The 22,247-nt window shown below is 35.3% G+C and overlaps 1 protein-coding gene across 1 annotated transcript in view; it reads right to left on the minus strand.

The window, feature by feature from the left end:
• Positions 1 to 301: 301 nt before the first annotated feature.
• The window catches only part of LOC107089435 (retinal-specific ATP-binding cassette transporter-like), a 49,796-nt gene continuing 27,850 nt past the window's right edge, over positions 302 to 22,247 (minus strand). Inside the window, exons 22-42 of the mRNA XM_015382201.1 lie at positions 22,039 to 22,163; positions 20,822 to 20,920; positions 20,288 to 20,569; positions 20,130 to 20,162; positions 19,937 to 20,042; positions 19,787 to 19,861; positions 19,513 to 19,682; positions 16,913 to 17,090; positions 16,595 to 16,710; positions 15,816 to 15,963; positions 13,357 to 13,480; positions 11,866 to 11,995; positions 11,622 to 11,742; positions 10,056 to 10,118; positions 9,294 to 9,400; positions 6,146 to 6,287; positions 5,808 to 5,942; positions 5,392 to 5,495; positions 3,046 to 3,138; positions 2,660 to 2,909; positions 302 to 859 (exon numbers count right to left, since the gene is read on the minus strand). Coding sequence (XP_015237687.1) covers positions 752 to 859; positions 2,660 to 2,909; positions 3,046 to 3,138; positions 5,392 to 5,495; positions 5,808 to 5,942; positions 6,146 to 6,287; positions 9,294 to 9,400; positions 10,056 to 10,118; positions 11,622 to 11,742; positions 11,866 to 11,995; positions 13,357 to 13,480; positions 15,816 to 15,963; positions 16,595 to 16,710; positions 16,913 to 17,090; positions 19,513 to 19,682; positions 19,787 to 19,861; positions 19,937 to 20,042; positions 20,130 to 20,162; positions 20,288 to 20,569; positions 20,822 to 20,920; positions 22,039 to 22,163 — 2,709 coding nt within the window. The 3' untranslated portion in view covers positions 302 to 751. The remainder of the gene's footprint in view (positions 860 to 2,659; positions 2,910 to 3,045; positions 3,139 to 5,391; positions 5,496 to 5,807; positions 5,943 to 6,145; positions 6,288 to 9,293; positions 9,401 to 10,055; positions 10,119 to 11,621; positions 11,743 to 11,865; positions 11,996 to 13,356; positions 13,481 to 15,815; positions 15,964 to 16,594; positions 16,711 to 16,912; positions 17,091 to 19,512; positions 19,683 to 19,786; positions 19,862 to 19,936; positions 20,043 to 20,129; positions 20,163 to 20,287; positions 20,570 to 20,821; positions 20,921 to 22,038; positions 22,164 to 22,247) is intronic.

Below are 22,247 nucleotides of genomic sequence, written 5' to 3' on the forward strand. Positions count from 1 at the left end.
GACTTTTTCTCAGAGAAGCGCAAACTGTGACAAAGTTTGAGTCCTTAGCAATGACTGTGATACAGAAGGAAAAAGTGCAGTGCTTTACATTCTGTAAACATTTTGACTTTATGACTGTTTAATTGTTGGAACTGTACAAGAAAGCATGTGTTAAACAAAGGGGTTTCCTGCTCTTTTGTTCTCGCACAGAGAAAGAACATATCGCAAAAAGAATGAAACACAGAAGATAAAGAAATATTTTAATGCATAGCAAATGACCAAACGGAACAAAAGCAATGGTAAACATATTTGCATTCAGTCAGTCTGAGAACAAATAAATATTTAATGTAAATATGCCTAGTAAAATAGAGTTGTGTGTTATAATATAGACAAAAATGTCTAGGGAGCTCAATAATTCATAACTCATACAATATGTACATATTTAAACAGCCCATCAGTCTGATGAGCAATTTTGTTTGCGTTTATATCAGTCTCTGTGGTTCTGCGCACATTACTTTAAGTCAGAATCATGAGTCACACATGCTTGGTAGAGTATCAGGTCAAATTAATCATCATCAAGAGCCAAAGGCATTTGAAGTTTAGCTGTGGCTGCAGAAACCAGCTTGGCAGGTGAATAGCCTCACTAACTCATCAATACCTTAGTTATCAAAAGTTTTATAAGAGGTTGCTGGATTTTGGGATGTGTATCATAATCAGTGCTTTGCAGGATAATCCCTCTGTGTTTATCTAAAAATGTAGACATGTCTGTTCATCATTTCCTTTTTACAGGCGAGATCTTCATGTCTTTTCTTGTTGTTAGTTTGTGCAGCGTTCCATCCTCGTCCTCTCCCGTCTGCTGCTTGGCAAAATTAACAAACACCTGAGGAGAAAAAAAAGGAATTAAATCAAAAATCAAAATAGTTTGTTATCAAAGCTTTATATAAGGACAAAAATTGGTATTTATTTTGCTTTTCAACGTGACATTTCTCATATATTACATAATGAGCTCACAAAAGCAGTTATTACCAGATGATTGGTAATCAACTGCAAACAACAATTATAGTAAATTAACTATATTTTTAAATACAAATATAAAAACAGTGAAGAGCTTCAATCCAGGGAAAAAAACCTAAATCTACAAAATGCTATTTTATGTTGTGAAAACTCTTTTGTTATCCCTTTCACATTCAAACATATGCAATTACAATAAATTTATCATATTATAACAAATGTTTCAAGTTCCTGCGATCTGATTTTATTGAGATAATTCATAAAGTTTTCATCTTTAACACATCTTTTATAGCAAGAACAAAATATATGTTTAATTATAACATAATAAAATTAAAACTGGAGATAATGTCTGCTCTATCTGAACAGATCTAATTCTATGCAATGCTTGGACTGAGCCATGGGAGGATTTTGGTTTTACTTAGGAGCTTGGACCACGCTGTGATAATCATGCATACACTGGGAATGAAATGAATGCATGCGGGCTGTAGAGAAGAACAAATAACTGAAATCAGACTGAATGTCATGGTTTTGGTTTTGTTCACGTTTTATCTCTGAGTTTTCATTGGTCTTATTTTTCATTCTTGTGTTCTAGGTATTTTTTTTATTGTTTTGTGTTTGGACTCTGGCACTGTTTTTTGGTTTTTGTTTCGTATTTTTGGATTTTTGCTTCTGTTACCCTTGTTGTTATTAAACCTTCAAGAAAGCACACCAGCTTTTGTGTCTGCATTTGGGTCCACCTTCAAACCTCCACCTCCATTGTGACACTGAGGTGACAGCATATCTCATAAGTCAACTGATGAAGCACTGGAAGCTCCATGGATCCAAACTACACCACACAATGAATTTTGCAGTGTTAAAGTAACACTTTAAGAATGCATTTGGAACCACTCGGAATTAGTGTTAAATTAGAACTCTACATAGTGTAAATTTTACTCCAGTTGTTGTTGTAATGTACTTTGACACTGCATATTTAACACTGTGGAATTTACTGTGCACCTGAACCGCCTTCAGGTGGGTAATTTTGTCACACAGTGTCATCAAACATCAAAACCAATTCCGTATTATAAAAAGACATTTCACTAAAATGACGTCAAATGACTTCTATGACAAAATTAAGCCTTTTAAAAATGTATCAATGAAGAGTTGGTGGCGTTTTCTGAATAAAAAAAATGTTTTACAAGAGAAAATAAAGCTCTAACATATGTCTTGATATTTATATTATATATATTATATCAATCTATTAAAATTGCATACAGATAATCCACAATAAATGTGAAGCTGGTTTTTAAAAAATCACAAAGATTTTCTAATAACAAACAACAGTGAAAAAAAAATGAGTGGTTCATTAAAAAAAAAAAAGCTAAAACTTAACTTACTTCAAATAAATGCAGTTTATTTATGCCTGTATCCCATGAATATCTTAATAAATTTACCTGCATTTTTTTCTTGTGTTATTCTATTTTTTCCAAAAATGCTAAAGAAGAATTCTTTTTTTCTTTTTTTTTGTTTTACATCCAAATTGTTCATAAAAGCCACGGGTGATTTCAAAGATCAAGAGCTAGTTTTCACTTCCTCTGCATTTCTACAGCAATTATAAATTAAGTTTAAATACCATTACTAAAGAATGAGTACAATGGCTTTCGTTTTTATTGTTACATCTTATCCTTACCTGATCCAGTGTTGTCTGGGAAACAGAGTAGTCTTCAATGCTTAGCCTATCTTTATTGGCCACAACCAGCTGGAATATCCTCGCTAGGGAGGATGAGGCAATTTCATATTGCAGTGTGTTGTAGTGCTTCTCCCGCTGAACACAGCCAGGGAAGGAGCTCTCCATAAAGCTCTCCACAGGCTCCAGCTCTGGAGACAAGCCTGCTTTAGCTGCCTTGATTTTCATTGTTACAACATATCCGTCGCCAAATCTGGATATAGGAAAATATGCAACTGCACTCAGAATTAATGTATCACTTTTTACATTAAGAACATAAGACATTTGAAATATTAGCTAAAATAAAAAAAACACAAAGGTTAATGGTTAAATAAGAAACAAAGTCTTACTTGTATTTGAGATGCTGGATGGTACCAAGACACTTAAAGGTCCCGTTAACCATGATAGCCAGTCGAGTGCACAGAGCTTCACACTCCTCCATACTGGGGGAAACAGCAGTAATCCATCTTTATTATCAGTTCTGCCACTTAATTTCTGTGACCAACAGCTTTACATGTGTAAGATTTATAGTGATTTTGGAAAGTAAAGATACTTGTAATTTGAAGTTCATATTGGAATGCATAAAAAAATCTTCTCAGTGTGTTTATTTAGAATATTAACACAAAGTAGTGCATGCATAGGAAGTAGAAGGAAAATGCTACACGGTCTGGAAGATTTTGTGATTAAGGATTACACAAAAAAGTGGCATCCATTTTTATTAAGAAATCTTGAATCAATGCTGTGATTTCAGCTGCAAGCCTTTGTAATTTTGATTTGACCAGTTTTGCACATCTAAAAGCTAAAGCTGTTTTGGGTCATTCTTTTTTTTTTTTTAACACAAGGCAGATTTAACTGGATACATAAGCATCATCTGTAAAGGAGCATTAAGTTCAATCCAGTCCAACGAAGTCCACTCTAAAAATATTAATAATAAAACAAGGGTAAAAAAAATAAGTTGGGACTCATAGCTTATAAATAGGGTATATAGGTCCATAGCCTGGTTGATGTGAAGGTTTGTGTCTAACCAGAGCAGGCTGGACAGGTTAGTGCAGGTCCTCGAGGGCCGCTGTCCTGCAGGTTTTAGAGGTTTCCTTGCTCCAACACAGCTGGATAGTTGAATAACAGGCTCTTGCTGAACTGCAATCATTAGAATCAGCTGTGCTAAAGCAAAGAAACCACTAAAACCTGCAGGACAGCGGCCCTCGAGGACCGACTTTAGGGATGCCTGGATTAGTGGATCAGCACAGTGCAGAACTTATAGAGCTTTTATCTCCTCTTTTCCCAAAATTTTGTTCCCCATAGAAATGGTCGCAGCTCCCAGTTCCAGATCATTGTCATAGGGAAAGAATCATTAAATAATCTTATACGTCCTTGGTCTTATTACGCATAATAATACTATTTATATAATATTCTTTCATTTTGATATGCAGTTAAACATATCCAATATGACAAGTCCGTATTTATTTGATTAACCGGCTGCTGGTTTGTGCATATCCGTCTCTCTTTGGATCATGAAGTCTATACCCGGCATAAGTCAGCTATGCAGACTGTTATGTCTCTTTCTTAGTACAACCCCTTAGTTGTTTTTTTTCCCCCAAAATCAATCATATGACAGTTAGAATAAGGCAAATTAGTGCCATGTTTTAACACCGAAGCAGCAGAAAAAAAAAAGCCGGCATTGTGGTGGAAATAAAAAGAAAAGCCTGTTTCAAGATGACCAAACATTCCACTATGCAGTGCAAATATCAAGTTACCTTTTCAAGCCTGATTGTTCTACAACCTTACCCTAGTCTAAATTTTCACTCAACTTCATCATGACCTTTCCGTTGTCATTTGATTTTTTGGGAATCTGTTTGTTCATTCGTATCTTCTAACACAGGGTACCTTAACACTGATCCTCAGGGCCCGCTGTCCTAAATGTTTTCTGTGTTTCCCTGCCTCCACACACCTGACTTGAATGAAAAGGTGATTAACAGGCTATTGCAGCATTTGATGGCTGTCAAGGAGGAAATGCAATTATTTTAATCAGGTCTGCCTCAATAGAGACACATCTAAAACATGAAGGACAGAGGGGCCCCTGAGGACCAGGGTTAAGAAACCCTGCTCTAACCAACCTGAGAAACCTTTACAGATCAGGTGTATTTCAAGGTGTATCGTAATATATTAAAATATTATGAAATATTGCATGAATTTCAATAGCTTAACTCACTAAGTAGGATAAAGAATCTACGTTATTCATCCACAGACTGACAGTTTAAGTTTTTCTTCTTTTTGATGTTCAGCTAATTATAAAAGTTGCATTTCTTAGATAATATAGTAAAAGTTTAGAACTTAAATGGATTTATTTTCAGAAGTTACTTTATATCAAAGATGAGTTCCAATAGAAAGGAACAAACAAAACGATTTACTAAAATTTACCTGTAAATAAAAAAAGAATGTCTCACAAGTTGATTGAAAAAAAATGAAAGTGTTAGAGTATACACATTCTCAGATTTTTTAAATGTTAACTATATGTAACATTTTCGCTTCACTTTAAAAACCATGCACTACCTTGTGTTGTTTTATTACAAAATAATCTCTTCAATTATATTGAGCTTTGCTGTTATGGTAGAAATAAAAACCTGAATTGCTTCATATAATGTTGTTCAGAAAATGCTTTGGTGGGTTTTGAAGTTTTCCATCATTAGATTTCAAACCTGTGTGATGTTAGCACCACGGCCCTGCCATCCTGAATAACACTCATAATGGCATTCCACAAAAAGCGTCGAGAGTGCGGATCCATCCCAGTCGTCGGCTCATCCTGAAAAAAAAAAAAGACAGTTACAGAACAAACAACAAACTTACGGTAACTCTCTGAGCACATAACACTACATAAACAGAGAGCAAGTTTTTATCTCTATCAGCATATGGCAAAAAATCTGATTTATGCCAGTTTGAACTGAACTGCACGGTTTTCTTGCCAACATATAAAACATTCCAGGCCAGGCCTGACTGAACCCATATGGTTTACCATCTGGATCCATAGACTATTCCATTGATAAATTCCTGCAAAAAAAAGCCCTATAAAACACAAACAATGGGCTCTGGAGCTTGTTGTCATTGGCTCTCTTACAAGCAGGACCAGCGCAGGGCAGCCAATCATTGCGATAGCTGTGGACAGTTTCCGCTTGTTGCCTCCACTGTAAGATCCTGCACTGCAGCCAGCATATTCTGTCAGACCCAGCTTCTGGATGCCCCACTCTGCCACCTGCAGAAGAAAAAACATGTGTTGAAATGCGATTTCAATGCATCACTGACTGAATCATTCAAAAAAGCACTAAAAAGCAGATGAGCTAAGTAGGGAGGAAGATAAACAAAACATGAAGAGGAGTGGAGCTGTTTGTCGTTTGCACTGCAGAGTAAAATGTCTTCAAGCGGTTCAATATGTGAAGCAGCTGGAGTCCCACTTACTCTGGGGATCTCTGACTCAGGCACCCCTCTGAGGCGAGCGTAAAGGTAGAGATGCTCCCTGCCGGTAAGGAGCTCATCAATGGCGTCAAACTGGGGGCAGTAGCCCATATTCTGGTGCACATCAAGTATCTCTGTCAGGATGCTGCAGACGAACACACAGCATGTTACTTGCTATTCAATGACCAAAAAACAACATCAGATTTGAGACCTCAAAATCTGATTGTGTACTTTCTTAGAAAGTGTGTCACTAGGTCCAATGTTGTATCCCATCTTTACAATTTATCCAGCATTAGTTCTGAAACCATCACAATCGACTATGTGTGCCGATGAAACAACAGTCTATGAATCTGCCAAATGGATATCAAATCTGTTTTCAATTATAGAAAAATAATCATAGATTATTAAGCCATGGGTTTTATCCCTTTAAAACTAAATGTATCATATTTGATACATGAGTTTTTTTAGACCTCTGCATCATCAGTGTAATTTTTTTTATCTAAAAATCCCTGACTTACACAACCAGACACATGTAGTGAACCAAAAATGTATATAATATTCGATGTATAAAAATTGATGCAAATAAATGATCTAATTTAACTTATACAATTATGTATATTTTCTTAAGCTAATAAAAAAAAAATATAATTTTCTGTAAATATTTCATCTCCAGGATTTAAAGGGTTAAATAATACATTCAATTAAACATTTCTAACACAAAAAGCATTGTGTTTGGCTCAAATAAATCTATCAAAAATAATTCATGGTTAAATTCGATAATAAATAACACTTTTATAGAGAAAGTAACAAAGGCTAAACTTTAGCATATCTATCTGGAGAACAAACCGTCTTGGTCAAAACCTATTGAGTTTTTTTTTTTTACAAAGAATATAGGAAAATCTTTATCTGCTGTAATATGTAATAAGTCCGTTTCAGTTAATTTGGTAGCTGTTGTTATCAGAACTGTAATAATTTCTAAAAAAGAATATTGTCGGATTATCTGGGCCAACACTAAAAAAAAAAAGACCAAGAGCAATTTTAACTGATTTATATAGAAGTATATTAAAAAAAATCATTATAAAAAAATGTGGCAGAGGTTTCAGGATCAGATAATTTGCCTCTGTGTTGATTTCTTTTAGGAAAATATTAAAACTTAAAATTCCAATGTTTTTATTTAGTCAATTTAAAACAGTAGAGAATTGCTAGGCTATGCTACCAGGATCACTTCCAAAGGAAAGCTTTTAATTCCAAATGTAAATCATATTTTCTTAAAAATTCCTTCATCTAGAGAGCCTTGGAAGAATGAAATGCCTTGCTACAAAAAGGAATCTATATAAAACATATGCCATTGTTTAAAGAACAACTGAGGAGATATATAGGTGTCGACGATTTGTAAATATAATTAAACAACCGCCTGCAACTGAAATGGAGGTAGTGAACAGATACACTCTGTGTATAAATTGTAATTTAATGTCTACATTTCATTGAAGTGTCTTATTATTTTGCGATATGCAACTTCTTTCTAAATCTTATGGAAATTACTCTATATTGATTTTTTGCTTGTTATTTGTGACATTAACAATATTTTCGTACATTCATGTTTTTTAATTAGGACCCCAGGAAGACTAGCAGAATGTAAAGCTCATGGGAGCCAGATTAATAGATTAACAAAAACAACCTCCTCTGCCCGGTCTCAGATTGTACTGTGCATATAATGGCTTGGAGGGAAACCTGTGCTGAGTTTGTGTGGAAGACAGATGAGGGAAGAGTCTCACATATTGTGGGGTTTCTCGAAACACAATTTTTAATCGGTAGACAGGTGGGGAGTGGGGTCATCAGCTTGTTGGTGAGAAAGTAGTGCGTCAGTGCCAGCAGCCTTCCTAGGGTTCACTACGCTCATGTTTTTGCACACCTGGTGCTCGTGGAGAGAGGTGGGGGCTGGAATCAAGGAGTGGCAGTGACTGCAAGCGTGTTTTTGTGGCCTCAAACCAGTCAAATGAACTGCTGCCAGCTTGCTGCTACTGCAGGAAGGGGGTCGGCCTTTCTAATTGGTTTGGCCCTGGATGCCACACCACATCCTTTGTGGAACGTTGTCGTCCAGATTTTCTTCCATTTTCATTTGTAGCGGCTTTTGGCTTGTTTGGTGCCCCTTCTCACGTCAGCTCTGGCAGTGCTGTAGAGAATCCTGTCTCTTTTCATGAAGGCCAAGTTTGGAGCTCTGATAAGAGTATGGATTTCTTTAATCATCCAAGGCTTCCTGTTTGTGAAGACCCAAATGCCTCTTTTTTTGGTCACATTTTCTATGTAAAAGTTGATGTGGAAGAGGCAGACTGTGTGTATAAGTCCAGATCCTGATTTTCCAAAACATTACACTCCTCATAGGCCTCTGTTCTGCAGCTGGAGGAAGGCATTTTCAGGCCAAGCATTTATAGACTCTGGGGCAGGTTGTCATTATCTTCTGGGGGGAGTGTCCCAGAAGGAGGAACTTAGAGAGCTGAACTGGTTGTCTGAGGTGGGGATCTCTGCTGTTCATCGAGGGCTAGTATGGCTCCTTTAACTGCTAGTATGGGTTGCCTTAATGTGTCTGTGCTTTTTGTCAGTTTAGGCAGAAAGCTATGTCTGGGATAGGTATAAAGCTGTGCCATAATCTTCTCAATTTTAAGTTCACCAATTTAAGGCTGTAATGTGAGATTGTTCAAAGCTGATTTAAACTTTAACACATATTTTTCTCTGACCAGTCTGTTGTATTCCTTGATCTCTATGATGCTGTTTGTTCATGAATGTTTTCTTAACAAACTCCATGCTGAGACTTAATACCACACAGACTCTGTGTTTACTCATTAGATTATATTAAAGGCAGTTAGTTCCAGAAAATTGAATTCATTGGTATCAGAGGAAAGGAAGCTGAATACGATTAAAACCATGCCTCAGGTTCTTTGTTGGATAAGTGCTGAAACCATAATTATCTTATTATTATTATGAGCTGCATTTTGATGATCTTATGAAATTTAATATAAATCCATTGAAGTTTCTGGTTCAGTCATATAAATACCTCTGCAAGATACAGTATCCTTTAATGAAGTCTAAAAGAGAGTTTTGCATCTTGTTAAATAGGACATGAATATTACTCTGAAAAATGAGCTCTACCTACCTGTAACCAGTCACAGTAGCCTCTCCGAAGCTGACATCAGTGTCACCTGTCAGCATTTTGAAGGTTGTTGTCTTTCCAGCTCCATTAACTCCTAGAAGACCAAAACACTAACAAAAAAAGGCCACAATTATTACAGGAAACATAAAAACTGCATAAGAGAAAACTTTATATGATTCTTGCTTCTCTATAGTTCTTTAACAGGTCCCTGTTAAAAATAATAAATGGCATTAAGAAGCAAAAAAGCCTAAACTTGATATTATGACTTGATTTCCTAGATGATCAAAGACCATCAGTTACTTTTTTGTTTTGTTTTGTTTAAGCTAGAAAACTTGGAAATAACCTACATATATGGTAAGATCTATCTATCTATCTATCTATCTATCTATCTATCTATCTATCTATCTATCTATCTATCTATCTATCTATCTATCTATCTATCTCATTGATTTGATGATATTGTTTGTATAGATCAGATCTGTTTGTCTTAGAAAGTTCTTTGATATAATTTGTGATTGGCCGATTCTATACAATATGTATGAAACTAAGTGACACTCTATCCATGGTGTATGAAGGCATGGTATATAAACATGTAACTAACTGTTTTAATGAATAAAAACTTGTCTGCATAAAGAATGGAAAAGCTATGGATCCTGTGCTAGAGTATTTTAGGTCTTTGTCTTTATAATAAGTCAAAAAACAGAACTGTTAGCAAAGAGAGAATCTAGAAATAGATAGACAAATAATTGAATTCAGTGACTTTACCTCGCCTGCAGGGACTCCCACACAAATCCGGTCCACAGCTGCCCTCTTTCTGCCCACATACGTCTGTGCAGAGAAATGATTATATCTCACTTCATTGGAGCAGTAACACAGCAATAAAACACACATGCCAGAAATATGTTTAAAATATGGATTTAATACTTGATTTAAAAAAAAGCACTAACTTATCTATGTCTAAATTGACCAAACATAGAATTTGTTAGAGCATTAATCTGTCTGGCAAAGAAAAATGACCCTAAACAGTTAAAACAAACGTGGTTTAACCATTTTAAAACATTCCAGGACATTTAAGTTTTATCTAGTACTTTAAAAATTAAGACTCCAAAACTGCTAAAGTGTTCTGCTTTTCCTTTAAAAGACATGCAAAAAAAAATGAAAAATCTCCAGCTGAGAAAAGCATAGAGTCCAAACTATTGCTGAAGACTGACAGTCTGGCCTAAAATAGGCTGCTATAATATCATTGCTAGAAAGACAAAATATAAATATTTATATTTATTAAATCAAAATTTAAATATTTTTATATTTACTCATTCCATTTAGGCTTATGGTATTTAAACAATGAAGTTTATAAAATGATTTGGTTTTATTGTCTTAATTATATTCATGTTCATACAGTAAGTAGCTTAAGTGCAACAAACTAAAGTAAAAAATGAAAATAAAAACAAAAAAATAAAAGGCAAAATGCAATAAAAAAATGGGACAGTTATCTTTGTCTGCTTATTAATCCCCCCAACAATCCCAGAGAAGGAGTGATAGTAAGATCTAAATGTCATGAGTTTAGCACCACTAACTCCCCTCAACAGCTGCTTGCTTACACTAAAATAATGTAAAGGGAATAATAAATGAATAAACATTAAGTGTGCTGCATGTAAAGCTTGTAAAGAACATTGAGGGAGATTATAGGCTGTGATGGATGTTCTCTAGTAGCTGTTATTGTTGTTTTTTGACTTTATAAAAATGCCACAATATTTACATTCCGTAATTTTCTTTATTTTGATTTAATTGTTTAAAAAGTTTTTGCTGCCCCACTGCATTGATTTATAATGGCCTGTGTAGACTTTTTTCTCCATTAATATTGTTTTACTATTCCTAGTTTTGACAGTCCAATATATATATACACATGTGTAAAAAAAAATCTATCTTCTTTTTCTGGCATTGTACTAGTGTCTCATTGGGGGCCACAATGACCACAGACATTTTTGCATGTGAGTTTGTACCTGACTTTTAAAATTGCTAAAGAAAAAAAAGAAAAAAAGACTAAAAAACTGTGGCAAAACTCTGTATTTGAGATAAAAACAACTGCTTTGCATATTCTCAACCAGTAAATCTGGACCGGTCTGCATTTTAATAAAGGCACACACCTAAAAAAGGGCATCTAGGTTCTGCCTGATGAATAGTAGCTCAAATCATTATGTGCTGTCTTTGAAAAACCTGTGCCAAAGAGTTTGCACATGTTTTAAGATGTGTAAACATCTTAAAGATCAGCCCCTAAGAGTATTATAAGGAACCAATACATTTAAAGAAATGCTCATGTTGATAATTTTTTACCTTTGAGAGATCTTTGATCTGCAGGATGTCTTTCTTGCTACCTCCCTCATAAATCCTCCGCCTCTCTTCTGCAACATCATCATCCTCATCTGGTACTACACTTTGCTTGTAGTCTGGTAACCTGAGAGAGGAAAAGAAAAAACAGAATCTCTAAGGAGATTTGTACATGAGCAGAGAATTTAGAAATTAGTTCTCTAACTCTGTGTAATGGATGTTGCTTCATCGATTTTGATAAAACCCTCACCAGTGATCCAAGAAAAAACGATACTGGATCAGCAGATTGAGAATAAAATACAGGAAGCCCTCCACTAACATGGAAAAGATGTTTTTTCCAACAAAGTCCCACCGGAAAGGATCCATTGTGTACTCTTCGCCTAAAAGAAAACAACATATGCAATCCAAAAAATTACCAAAATTTTTGACGGATGACAATGAGGCTAAATTTCAAAGGATATTAAACTGATTTTTTTATTAAGTATTCATATTCCCTGAACTTTCTTTTTTTTAACTGCTTGAAGCTCCAATGTCAAATGCAGTTGACAAAATTTCTTTGGCATAAACCTACACAAAGTAGAGCATAATTGCAAAGATGATACATTGCTTTTTAATACAGCACGTTAAAATATGGGTTAGTATATTTATATGATAAAGCCTTCAGATCACCGTTAATTTGTAATTCAACTTTAGCATTAATCCAGGTGTTCTGTGAAGTCATCAGAGGTTTGTTAGAGATCACCAGGGATGAAAAAGTTTCCAGAATACCAAGGAACACAGTAGAGTGTTCTACGAGAGAGTTGTGGAGAAGTTTAAAGCATAGATATGTTAAAAAAATATATAAGTTCCCAAGCTTTCATCATCTGAAATACGAATATGTTCAATATGAATATGTCCTAAACAACAGCAGATTATCTACCTTCCCTTAAACTAAATGGCTGAGCAAAAAGAGAAGTTTCTCTGACCAATTAGAGAAACACCAAAGAGATCAATGCTACCTCTGAAGGAGCTGCCGAAATCTAAAGTTCAGTAGGTAAATGATTTTATTACCAGAAAAAAAATTTTGTGTTGGGCTCCAGAAATTAGAATTTATGGAGGAGTAGTGATAAAAAAAAAACAAAAGTTATTGCTGAAAGAATTTCACAGGAAGTGTTCTTCGGAGTTCATAAGTAGTTACGGGGACACAGGCAACCCAGTAGGAGGTAGTACGATACCATCCTGGTATCCTCTGGTAATATGGCCTGTATCCCAATACATTCTATAGAGCTCACATCATCCTAAGAAAACCGTTTTCACACATCGTGGCGACAGCATAATGCTTAGATTTTGTTCCTTAGGATTGATAAGGAAGCTGGTGTTAGACAGTAAAAAAATACCCAAAAGACTGTACTGGAAGTTCAGCTTTGAGCCGAATACAATTACAACAACACAATTAAAGCTATGGGGTTTAGCTCAATGCATGTTTATAAAAAATAAAACTAGTCAAGAAATGGAAATCATTGTTTGTAGAGGCTCTCCATCCGGTTTGACTTAAATTATTTTTTCTCAAAGAAGAATGAGCACATTTCTGTGTCTAAATGTGCCTTTCCTTTCCAATTTCCAATTATGCACTACTTTATGCCGGGTAGATAAATTACATGGCAGTGGATAGGAAAGCCTATTGTATGTTTGTGTATTCTTTGTGGTCAATTTAGTGTAAAACAGTGAACTTTAACAAGTGAAAAGGAAACACAGTGCTTACCAAACCTGGCATAGACATCTGTAACAGCCTGATTCATGGCCATGTCTATCAGTCCTCGCCCCAGGCAGAAGTGAGGGAACACCAGAAGCCATTTCTTCAGCCACTCGTTAAACGTCAGCAGAGACTAAACACACCAGAAGGTTTCCCAGCAACAACAATAGCTTTATTAATACACCTGATGACATATAAACACAACTCTCTGACACATATACTAAGATAAAAATATATTTAATTTGTAAAAGAAGTTTGTAATACATAGAATATTGCTAAAATGCTTAGGATTTTTATTAACTGTGATTGTATTAGCTTTTATACATAGCTAAAAACAAGGTAGACAAAGTTAAAAAAAAATCTTAAAGTAATCATTTGCTTCTTTTATGACTGTTCTAAGTAATATCCTTATTTTAAATGTATTCTGCATGTGAAAACTTTTCTAATTAGGATATTTTTTCTCTGCAAAAAAAAAAATATGGCAGCATAGAATGTTTTAATTTATTAAGCTTTTTTGGAAAAATATCTCAACAAACAAAAACATGGCTCAGTCCAGTTGCAGCGCTTCTCTCATTAGTCATCTGCGAGGAGAGGAATGTAGCACAGATGTTCAGATGAGAGGAACATCTGCTGGAGAATAATCTCTATTTTTTATTATTATTATTATTATTATTATTATAGGTTATAAGGAGAATGCAATCGACACCCTTCACCTTTACTTTGGGTGCTTTGCACCCAGCCTTGAATTTTTAGGTCTCATTGTTATGTTTTCCACATTAATCATTATAATTCACAGATTCCTTTTTGGCAAATACTAACACAAATTTGAGTCCAATCTAAATTATGATCGCCATGCCCGCCTTGATATAAAGTTTATTTTTCCTGGTTTATCAGACACTTTTCTTCCCTGCAGCTCTAAAGTAGCCTGAAGTCCACTTCTTTAATAACTGATTTATATTGTTTACAACTGAGAGTAGCTAGACAATAAGAAAACTGCTCTTTTTAGAATTTTTTTTTTTTTTTCTCACAGCCGTGGGTGAAGGGAGGCAAAAGAAAATTGAGAATTTTGCATTAATGTGTGATTTTGCTCCAGGTGAAATGTTTTCCAATATTAATTGAACAGAAGCCAATCTATAATCGTTTCTGTTAGTTGCATAATGCATATGTTAAAATGCATTTACTATCGTAAATGAATAAAGAAAATGTATTGACCCAAACAACATGCAAATTATGCATGTTGTTTGGGTCAATAAAAAAAATGTCCTAAACAACTTTCCAAAGGTCAAAATATCTCTTAGTGGGTTGCAAAGACAAAACACATTTTTGTGGCCAAAATCCTTCTGTTATAACTTTGCTTGATGCTCACCACTTAAGGCTAGTCCAGAGGGCTAAGTGTTATCATTTACTAATCCAATTTCAATGCAAGTTTTGAATCATTTAGTTGTTTCAACACACAAATGTATCCAAATTTCAGTCGTCTGGCTCAAAGAAGGATTAAGTGAAACTGGTTGAAATTTGAACAACCCATGAACCACAGGGAATTCAGCAGATAAGAAATTGAAAGAGGCAGGAACGCTATTGTCAATGTCCTTAGGAAAGTCAGCTTCACATTATATGGATTGGGCAGGGGCTGCCAAAAAATAAAGAAGGGCCCTGTTTAAAGAAGGATATCTCCAAGTATGGCCATTGATAAGCCAAATTATGTACTGAGAAAAGTAAAAAAACTACTATCAAATGCTTGTCTACCCAAATGGTTTTGTCATTGATTCCTTTATTTAGATAATTCTAATGGGTTCCCTACAAGAAACCAACCATATATTGTCCAGGTTGAATTAAAGTCCATAATCCAAGCTTGGATTGGGCACGGCTATTTTGACTGTTAACACAGTGAAGGTGGCCAGTTATATTAGAGAATAACAAAAGATTTAAAAAAATATTTTTCATTGTTTTTATTATTGTCTATCTGGCCTAAAAACAATGGTTCCAATAAATATTACAAAAAGACTAAGACTAATGCGGATGGAGTCCCTAATGAATGAATGTGAACTTATGACCTGAACTGTATTTAAATCCATCTTTTTAAAAGTAGCTGTGACATGGCATATGGGTTTTTGTGTCATGGTTTATAAATACTTTGTACAATTATGAATTACATTATTAGAGTTTGAGGTTTAAATTCTGAATAAAAAAAAAAAAAAAACATGTCCCTACTGTTTTCTCAACAATGCTGCTACTTGTTTCTAAGTATCTGACTATTATTCATTGATTTTCTCATCAAACATTAATTTCTCGCCACATTAAGCCCATCCTGGGGTTAATGGAGATTCAGCACAATTAGTTCTTTGTAAGAGTAAATCTTCTTCATCCACCTTAAAATGATCATTATAAGACTGATAAATGCAAAAAAGTTCACTCTAAACCATTAGGTTGTTTCTTCTGGTTAAACTTCCTGGTAAATGTGTCCTTACCCGATTATTTTCAAACAGTTCCAGAATGAAAGTGATAGCACTGCTGTTGATGCCAATAAACAGATTGATGCAGGACAGAGACACGTATGCTGTGCTTGGGATGTTGAATATGTAGGACATTGGATACATCATAGGTGTCACCGACCACCTGAAAGAAGGAGAGTTGGAGACAATCATAATAGTGAGTTTCAAGGATACGTTGATCCTCATATTTTAGAGGCTTAACACCTATATTATATATATATATATATATATATATATATATATATATATATATATATATATATACACACACATGTGGAAAAATAATTAAGAGAATACTCCTTTTTGATAAAACCAAAAATGATATACAGTAGGAAGTACTTCTACAACAAAAATCATTTGTGGAAAACATTTTCTAGAGTGTCCTGTTAGTCTTGTTAAATCCAATTCTGCCATAGTTTTAAAAATGTCAACTTTAGTGACAAGCAACAAGAAAAAAAAAAACGAAGTTCAAAAGAAAAACATTGAAAAAATAATATGTGCGCTTGTTTGTTTTTTCCTTTTTTTTTTTTTTTACCTGTGCCTAATATTTAAATTTCTTGTTTGTTAAATAGGTTTTTCATTCACTTACATGATTAGGAATTTAATTATCTTTCTAAAGAAGACAATCAGCTAGAACAGACTGGGTGTCCTAAAAACATCTGTTCCAGAGGCACAAGTTGCATTATATTTTAACATTTTTTAAAACATGATGTTTTCCTTAATTAACTTAAGCTAATCTAAAATCAGCATCTTACCCATAAAGGAGAAGAAGACCTATTAATGCTGGAAGGTTCGTTGGGGATGTGTAACACTTTTTATCAAAAGCCATAAAAATTCCAACCACCATTGCAGTGCTGAGAAAGTAATTCATCTGAGAGAGAAATTCAGTTTACAACTTAGATCATAAAACAATTGCAGTAACAAAGTAACAGCCAAATAAAGATATTAAACTTATACAAAGACATATTCTCTAAGAATTGACTTCCCATTACAACTGTCACTGTAATTAAAATACTATATATTCATAAAAACATTTGTGAGTAGTTTTATTTATGAATTCTAATCTTACTCACCATGTCCCAGAAGAAGTTAGCCACCCAGTACACTAAAGGACTTACTCCACTGACAAACTGCAGGTGCTTGGCTTTAGTCACTCTCTCCTGAATGAGGTAGAGGACAAAGCCAGCGGGGATGAAGGACATGGCGAAAATGACACAAATCGCAACAACAGCATCCACAGAAGTAGTCAACCTGTGGGGATAAAAATTAAAATCAGTACTTTGAAATATGGTATGGATTTTTGTTTGTTCAGAATGCCTAAATTGTGTAGACATTTCAAATATGTAAAAACTCTGCCAGTCAGAAAAAACAATGACTGTGATCCATTTTCCGTCACGCTTATCCCAAGTGGGGTCACGAGGGGTGCTGGTGCTTACCTGCAGCTGTATACGAGCAACCAATGACTGTCACTTTTGCAGTAATTTCAATATATACAAAAAATAATACATATCTGCAAAACATGTTTTAAAACAAGAGGGTTTGTTGTATATTTTGGGAGAAACTGGGATAAGTCCATCGCTACCTCCATGATGAGGGAAGAAATGGAAGTTGTGGGGAGTATAAATGCCTTAAGTTTGACCTAAAAAAAACAGACTGAATTAACCTGAGATGTAAAAGAAGGGGCAGAGTAGATTGTACTCCTTGAGAAGCATTACTCCCTCAGTGTTTGAAGTGTCTTCTTATTATCTATTATGATGTTTAGAAGTACTGTAATCTCTGCTGCCATCGTCTGTTAGGGTAATGCCATTACTGCCAAATTATTTCAAAAAGCTCATCAAGTGGATAAAAAGAAGGGCAGCTCTGTTCTTGAAGCTCTTTGAGAGCCACTGAGGAGGATTTTACATAAAATAATTTATAAAGCAAAAATACTATGGACAACCCTGAGCATCACCTGATCAGGCTGCCATAAAACAACAGTGTCTTTAGTCAGTGACTTCTCTGAATGAGCTGTAAGACAGACCTTCACAGGAGATCCTTCCTACCTAACGCCATTAGTATCAACAATAACTCCTAAAAATAAAAAAAAAACAATACTTTTGCTTTACTTTAAGCAACATTTATTTTCTCTTTGGGACTAATTAAGTATTTTAGAACTAAATTGAATAAATAAGTAAGAAGAAGAAGTGCTCATCTACCAATGAACGATGTGGGAGTAGTTAAAGGAAGTTCAATTCAGCCTCTACAAGCCTTAAAACCACCACTAAATACACCATGGCACCTGTTCATGCAGAAGTTTAGGGGAAAGTATTAATCTGTCTATCTTATTACCACAAACCAAAATGTAGAGTTTTCTAAATGCTATTCGCACTTATTTCTGTGAATTCAATTTAAATGTCTGCAAATGGTGAAAAGACAAAAGCCAACTATAAAATATAAGGGACAATCTGTGATGCTATGGGCCTATTTCATCTATAAATCCCTTGTTGAACATTATTCAAACAACTTGCATCATGAAGTCTGTGAAATTTAAGAAAGATATAACTAACTACTTAGTGGTACTGCTGAAAACTAAAAATAAGTCTTGACTGATAATAACTGCATCCACAAACAGGGACGACCTCAGGTATGTGCATACTGGCACTGCTTAACCAGAGGTGTAGCAGGAACTCTCTGTCTATCACTTCTTTATTTCAGAGTCTATCGGCTCTAATTGGAGCCAATTGGTCTTTAAACCTGATAATGATCATGATAAATACAAAATGAGCTTTGTCAATCCATCTTCTGGCTTGTGGCTATCTAGTATTCTGTAGGCAACGGGTTGGGTACACCCTTTACAGATTGGCAGTCCATTGTAGGGCAACGCAAATACATGTAACAAATGCACACACACACACACACACACACACACACACACACACACACACTTAAGGGCAATATAGAAATACCAATGGCCATTTGTATAACAGTAAAAAGGACTATTACTAATAGTTATGTTTTTGAACAGATGGAGAAGGATACCCAGAGAGAACCCATGCATGCCCAGGGAGAGTATGCAAACTCCTTACAGAGAGATCCTACGGCAGGAACTGAACACAGGACCTTCTTGCAGCGAGGCAACAGTCTTACAAAATACACCACCATGCAAAAACAAAGATCTTGAACTCCCAATTCTGTTTTATTGTCAATTGTCCCCTCCAGATATGAGTATCATAGGAGCCGCAAAAGAAAAAATCAACCGGAAGAATCCTGAGCTCTTGACAATCTGGAGATGTATTTAAAAACAAAGTCTCTTTCTGTACGCTCTAATCCTGTCAAATATTCAAGAAGATCAAGTGGTGATATACTGGCAAAAGGGATTCTGGAGGTTACAAAAGGATTTTTTTTTCTAGTTAGAGGTAATCAATCTTTTTTAGGTGTTGCTGTTGCTTTTTTCAGTGCTGGATCATTAGAAAACAAATTAAAAATAATGTATGTTGACGTGTTTTGAACAGGTTCACTGTAATTGCGCTAATGATTTTGCATGCCACTGTTTTCTAAAATAAGTTTTGGAAAATTGTAAAGGAAATATTGCTAAAGATAAACAACCATGAGCTTTTACAACTACTAAAGGGTTTTGGACATAATGCTTTAAACCCTAAAAGAGCAACAAATAAAAAGGTGTGGGTGTGCTTACACTGTGACTTCAGAAAGCTGCTCTTTGGTGAGATTTAGAGGGTGGTTGATGGCGGTGATGCCATACTCAAAAGGGTTGGCAAATGAAGGGAGGAAGGCTCGCAGAATGGCATTGTTGGCCACATTCATGAATGCCACCATGGCGTGCCAGCCTTTGTTATTATACCACACCTGACAAAAAATTGGAGAGCCAAGTCAATACATGTCACCAGAAAAAAAAATCACCCTAAAGTGGGTGCAAAAAACGTTTTTCATAATCAAACTCCAAAACCTACCTTCACATTAAACTCACTCTCCATAAAATGTAAGAACGTACCGATCTCCCTCAGTGCAAGTCTGCTGTAATGACCCTGTGAAGATAAGAGCTCAGAATGAGCTGAGTAGATGAGTTCTACTCTCAAAGGATAAAGCAACGAAAGGTTTACCCCTGTTATGTTGAACATCCGTCCCAGTTGATGAAAAACATTTTGGATGTCTTTAGGTTCCACGTTAAGAATAGGAAGTTGTCCTCCTACAGAGAGGCCTCCATACCTGTGACAGAAAAGATTTCTGTCTGAACAATGCAAGAGTGGAACTCCAACATCCACAAACAGACCGGACTAGAAGAGATATCCTTACCTTTGTTCATTTACCCAGTATTTGCTCTTTAAGCTTCAAAATAAAGGTACATAAGAAGACACTTCATTAATAATTAATCAAAACTAGAACAGAACAATGATACAACTGTAAGTCTTTTATTAGATTTTTTTTTTTTTCGAATGTTCTGTCCAACCTGCCTGGTTCTGATGAGATTGGGATACGTTTTGACCAGATAGTCAGAAATATTCCTGTCGGTCAAATCCAGCAGGATATCTCCAGTGGCCTGCACCCGCTGCCGAGGAGGAAAGCCTCCTGCCCCAGCAGGACAGATGGGCATCATAGTTAGCTTCTTTCCAGTACTACACTGGCAAGAAGGCGAAGGGTTACGCTGGTTCCATGCAGGACTCTGTAAGATGTTCCGGACAACAGGGGAGACATCAGGTTGCTCCCAATCTGAGGCACTGGAGTTGCAGAAAATCCTTCACAAAAAAAGACCATTCATGTGAGCTATTTACTATTTAATTAATGACTAAGAATATTTGACAGCATCTGGCACTGTAACCCCACTTTTAGCAAGATAGTTTTTCAAATGGATTTCTACATGAATGCTTAGAAATACCCAATAAAGATTACTTTAACTGCAATATGTTTAGAGGCATAGAATTACACATAGACATAGTCTAGCTACATAGTTATTGTATTTATTGCTTGCTTCCAGTGTTGATACTCACCCTGACAGTTCTTCCAGCATGCATCGTGTTCCAAGGCCCGGCATGTTTAACAAGCGATCTGTAAAGTGCCTCATTCTGGGATCAAATGGACGCTCATTGCTAAAAAAAAAAATAAAAAAAAAAATAAAAAAAGGTAGGGAATATAAGACCTTGTTGTTATTGAGAATGAGATGACAATTGCTGCCCTTTTAAATAGCATTATTTTTTTTTTCAAATTTTGTCACTTTAATAGGAACTTAACGGCATTTTCTTTAGATACTTTTTTAAAATAAACACACACAAAAAAAAGTATTGTGAAATAAAAGGAAAATGTTTCTGGTTCTGAAACATTTCTGACAAAAAGAAAACTTAGAAGTGGATATTTTCATTCAATCCTCTATAATCTAACATTGTCACATAAAATCCATTGCAAAAAATTTCTTTACAAGTCACCTCCTTAGTAAATAGGAATGCCAGTGATTTAATCAATTATAAATCAAGTTGCTCTGTAAAGGCCATCGTGGTTTGTTGCAGAACATTAGAGAACAAACATCAACAAGAAGATCGATAAACACGGCAGACAGGTCAGGGAGAAGCTTTGGTGAAGCTTTGTTGATAAAAGCAAATCAAATTCCATTTTCAAGTCATCACTTCAAAAAGACACATAGGCAGCTGGAGGAAGATGACTTGGTAAGACGGCACTAAAACAGAAACTTTGCAAATACCCTGGAAAAATGTTGTCCTAAGTACAACTTTCACACAACAATATAGTGGTAACAACTTGCTATGTTAATCATTTCCTTTAGCAAAGACATGGAAGCTGGCAACAGTTGATGCAAAGATAGCTGAAGCTGAACCCAAAGCGACTCTGAAAGAAAACCTGTTGAAGAGCAACAATAACACACTGTACATTTAAAGCCATGATGGCTTGGCTTCATTAGAAGATTTCCCTGTTTCAGAATGATCCAATCAAAGTCAAGACATCGTAGGAAAGAAACTCCAAAAGATTTAATTGCAGAGAAATTACATTCTATTTCACTGAGTAAGAGATGCTAAATATAAGTGAATGCTTTACCAAATCCCTCTAACTTAAAAATCATGCATTAGTCTATCGGATAAAATCTTTACAACCTTGAATTAAAGTTAATTGTTAGAATGTGACAGAATGTCAGACAGTAAAGAGGACTTTGAATTCAGTGGCAAAGGCTCCTGTATTTATCTGTCCATCAAAGTCTGACCTGAAGAAGGTGAACTGTTGTCCATACATCCAGGGTGTCAGAGTTAGGCTTGGATACTCTCCAAATGGAGGAACAATCAGCGTGAAGATAAGAGAGACCAGGACAAAGGTTGCAGGAAGCACAATCTGAAACCGGTCACAAATAGAAATAAGTTTCAAACCTGCAGAGCTTTGAAATAACATAAAATATATAGGTTTTTATTTCTCTGA

The sequence above is a fragment of the Cyprinodon variegatus genome, unplaced genomic scaffold, assembly GCF_000732505.1.
Source record: "Cyprinodon variegatus isolate N-32 unplaced genomic scaffold, C_variegatus-1.0 Scaffold253, whole genome shotgun sequence".
In the NCBI taxonomy this organism is placed as follows: Eukaryota; Metazoa; Chordata; class Actinopteri; order Cyprinodontiformes; family Cyprinodontidae; genus Cyprinodon; species Cyprinodon variegatus.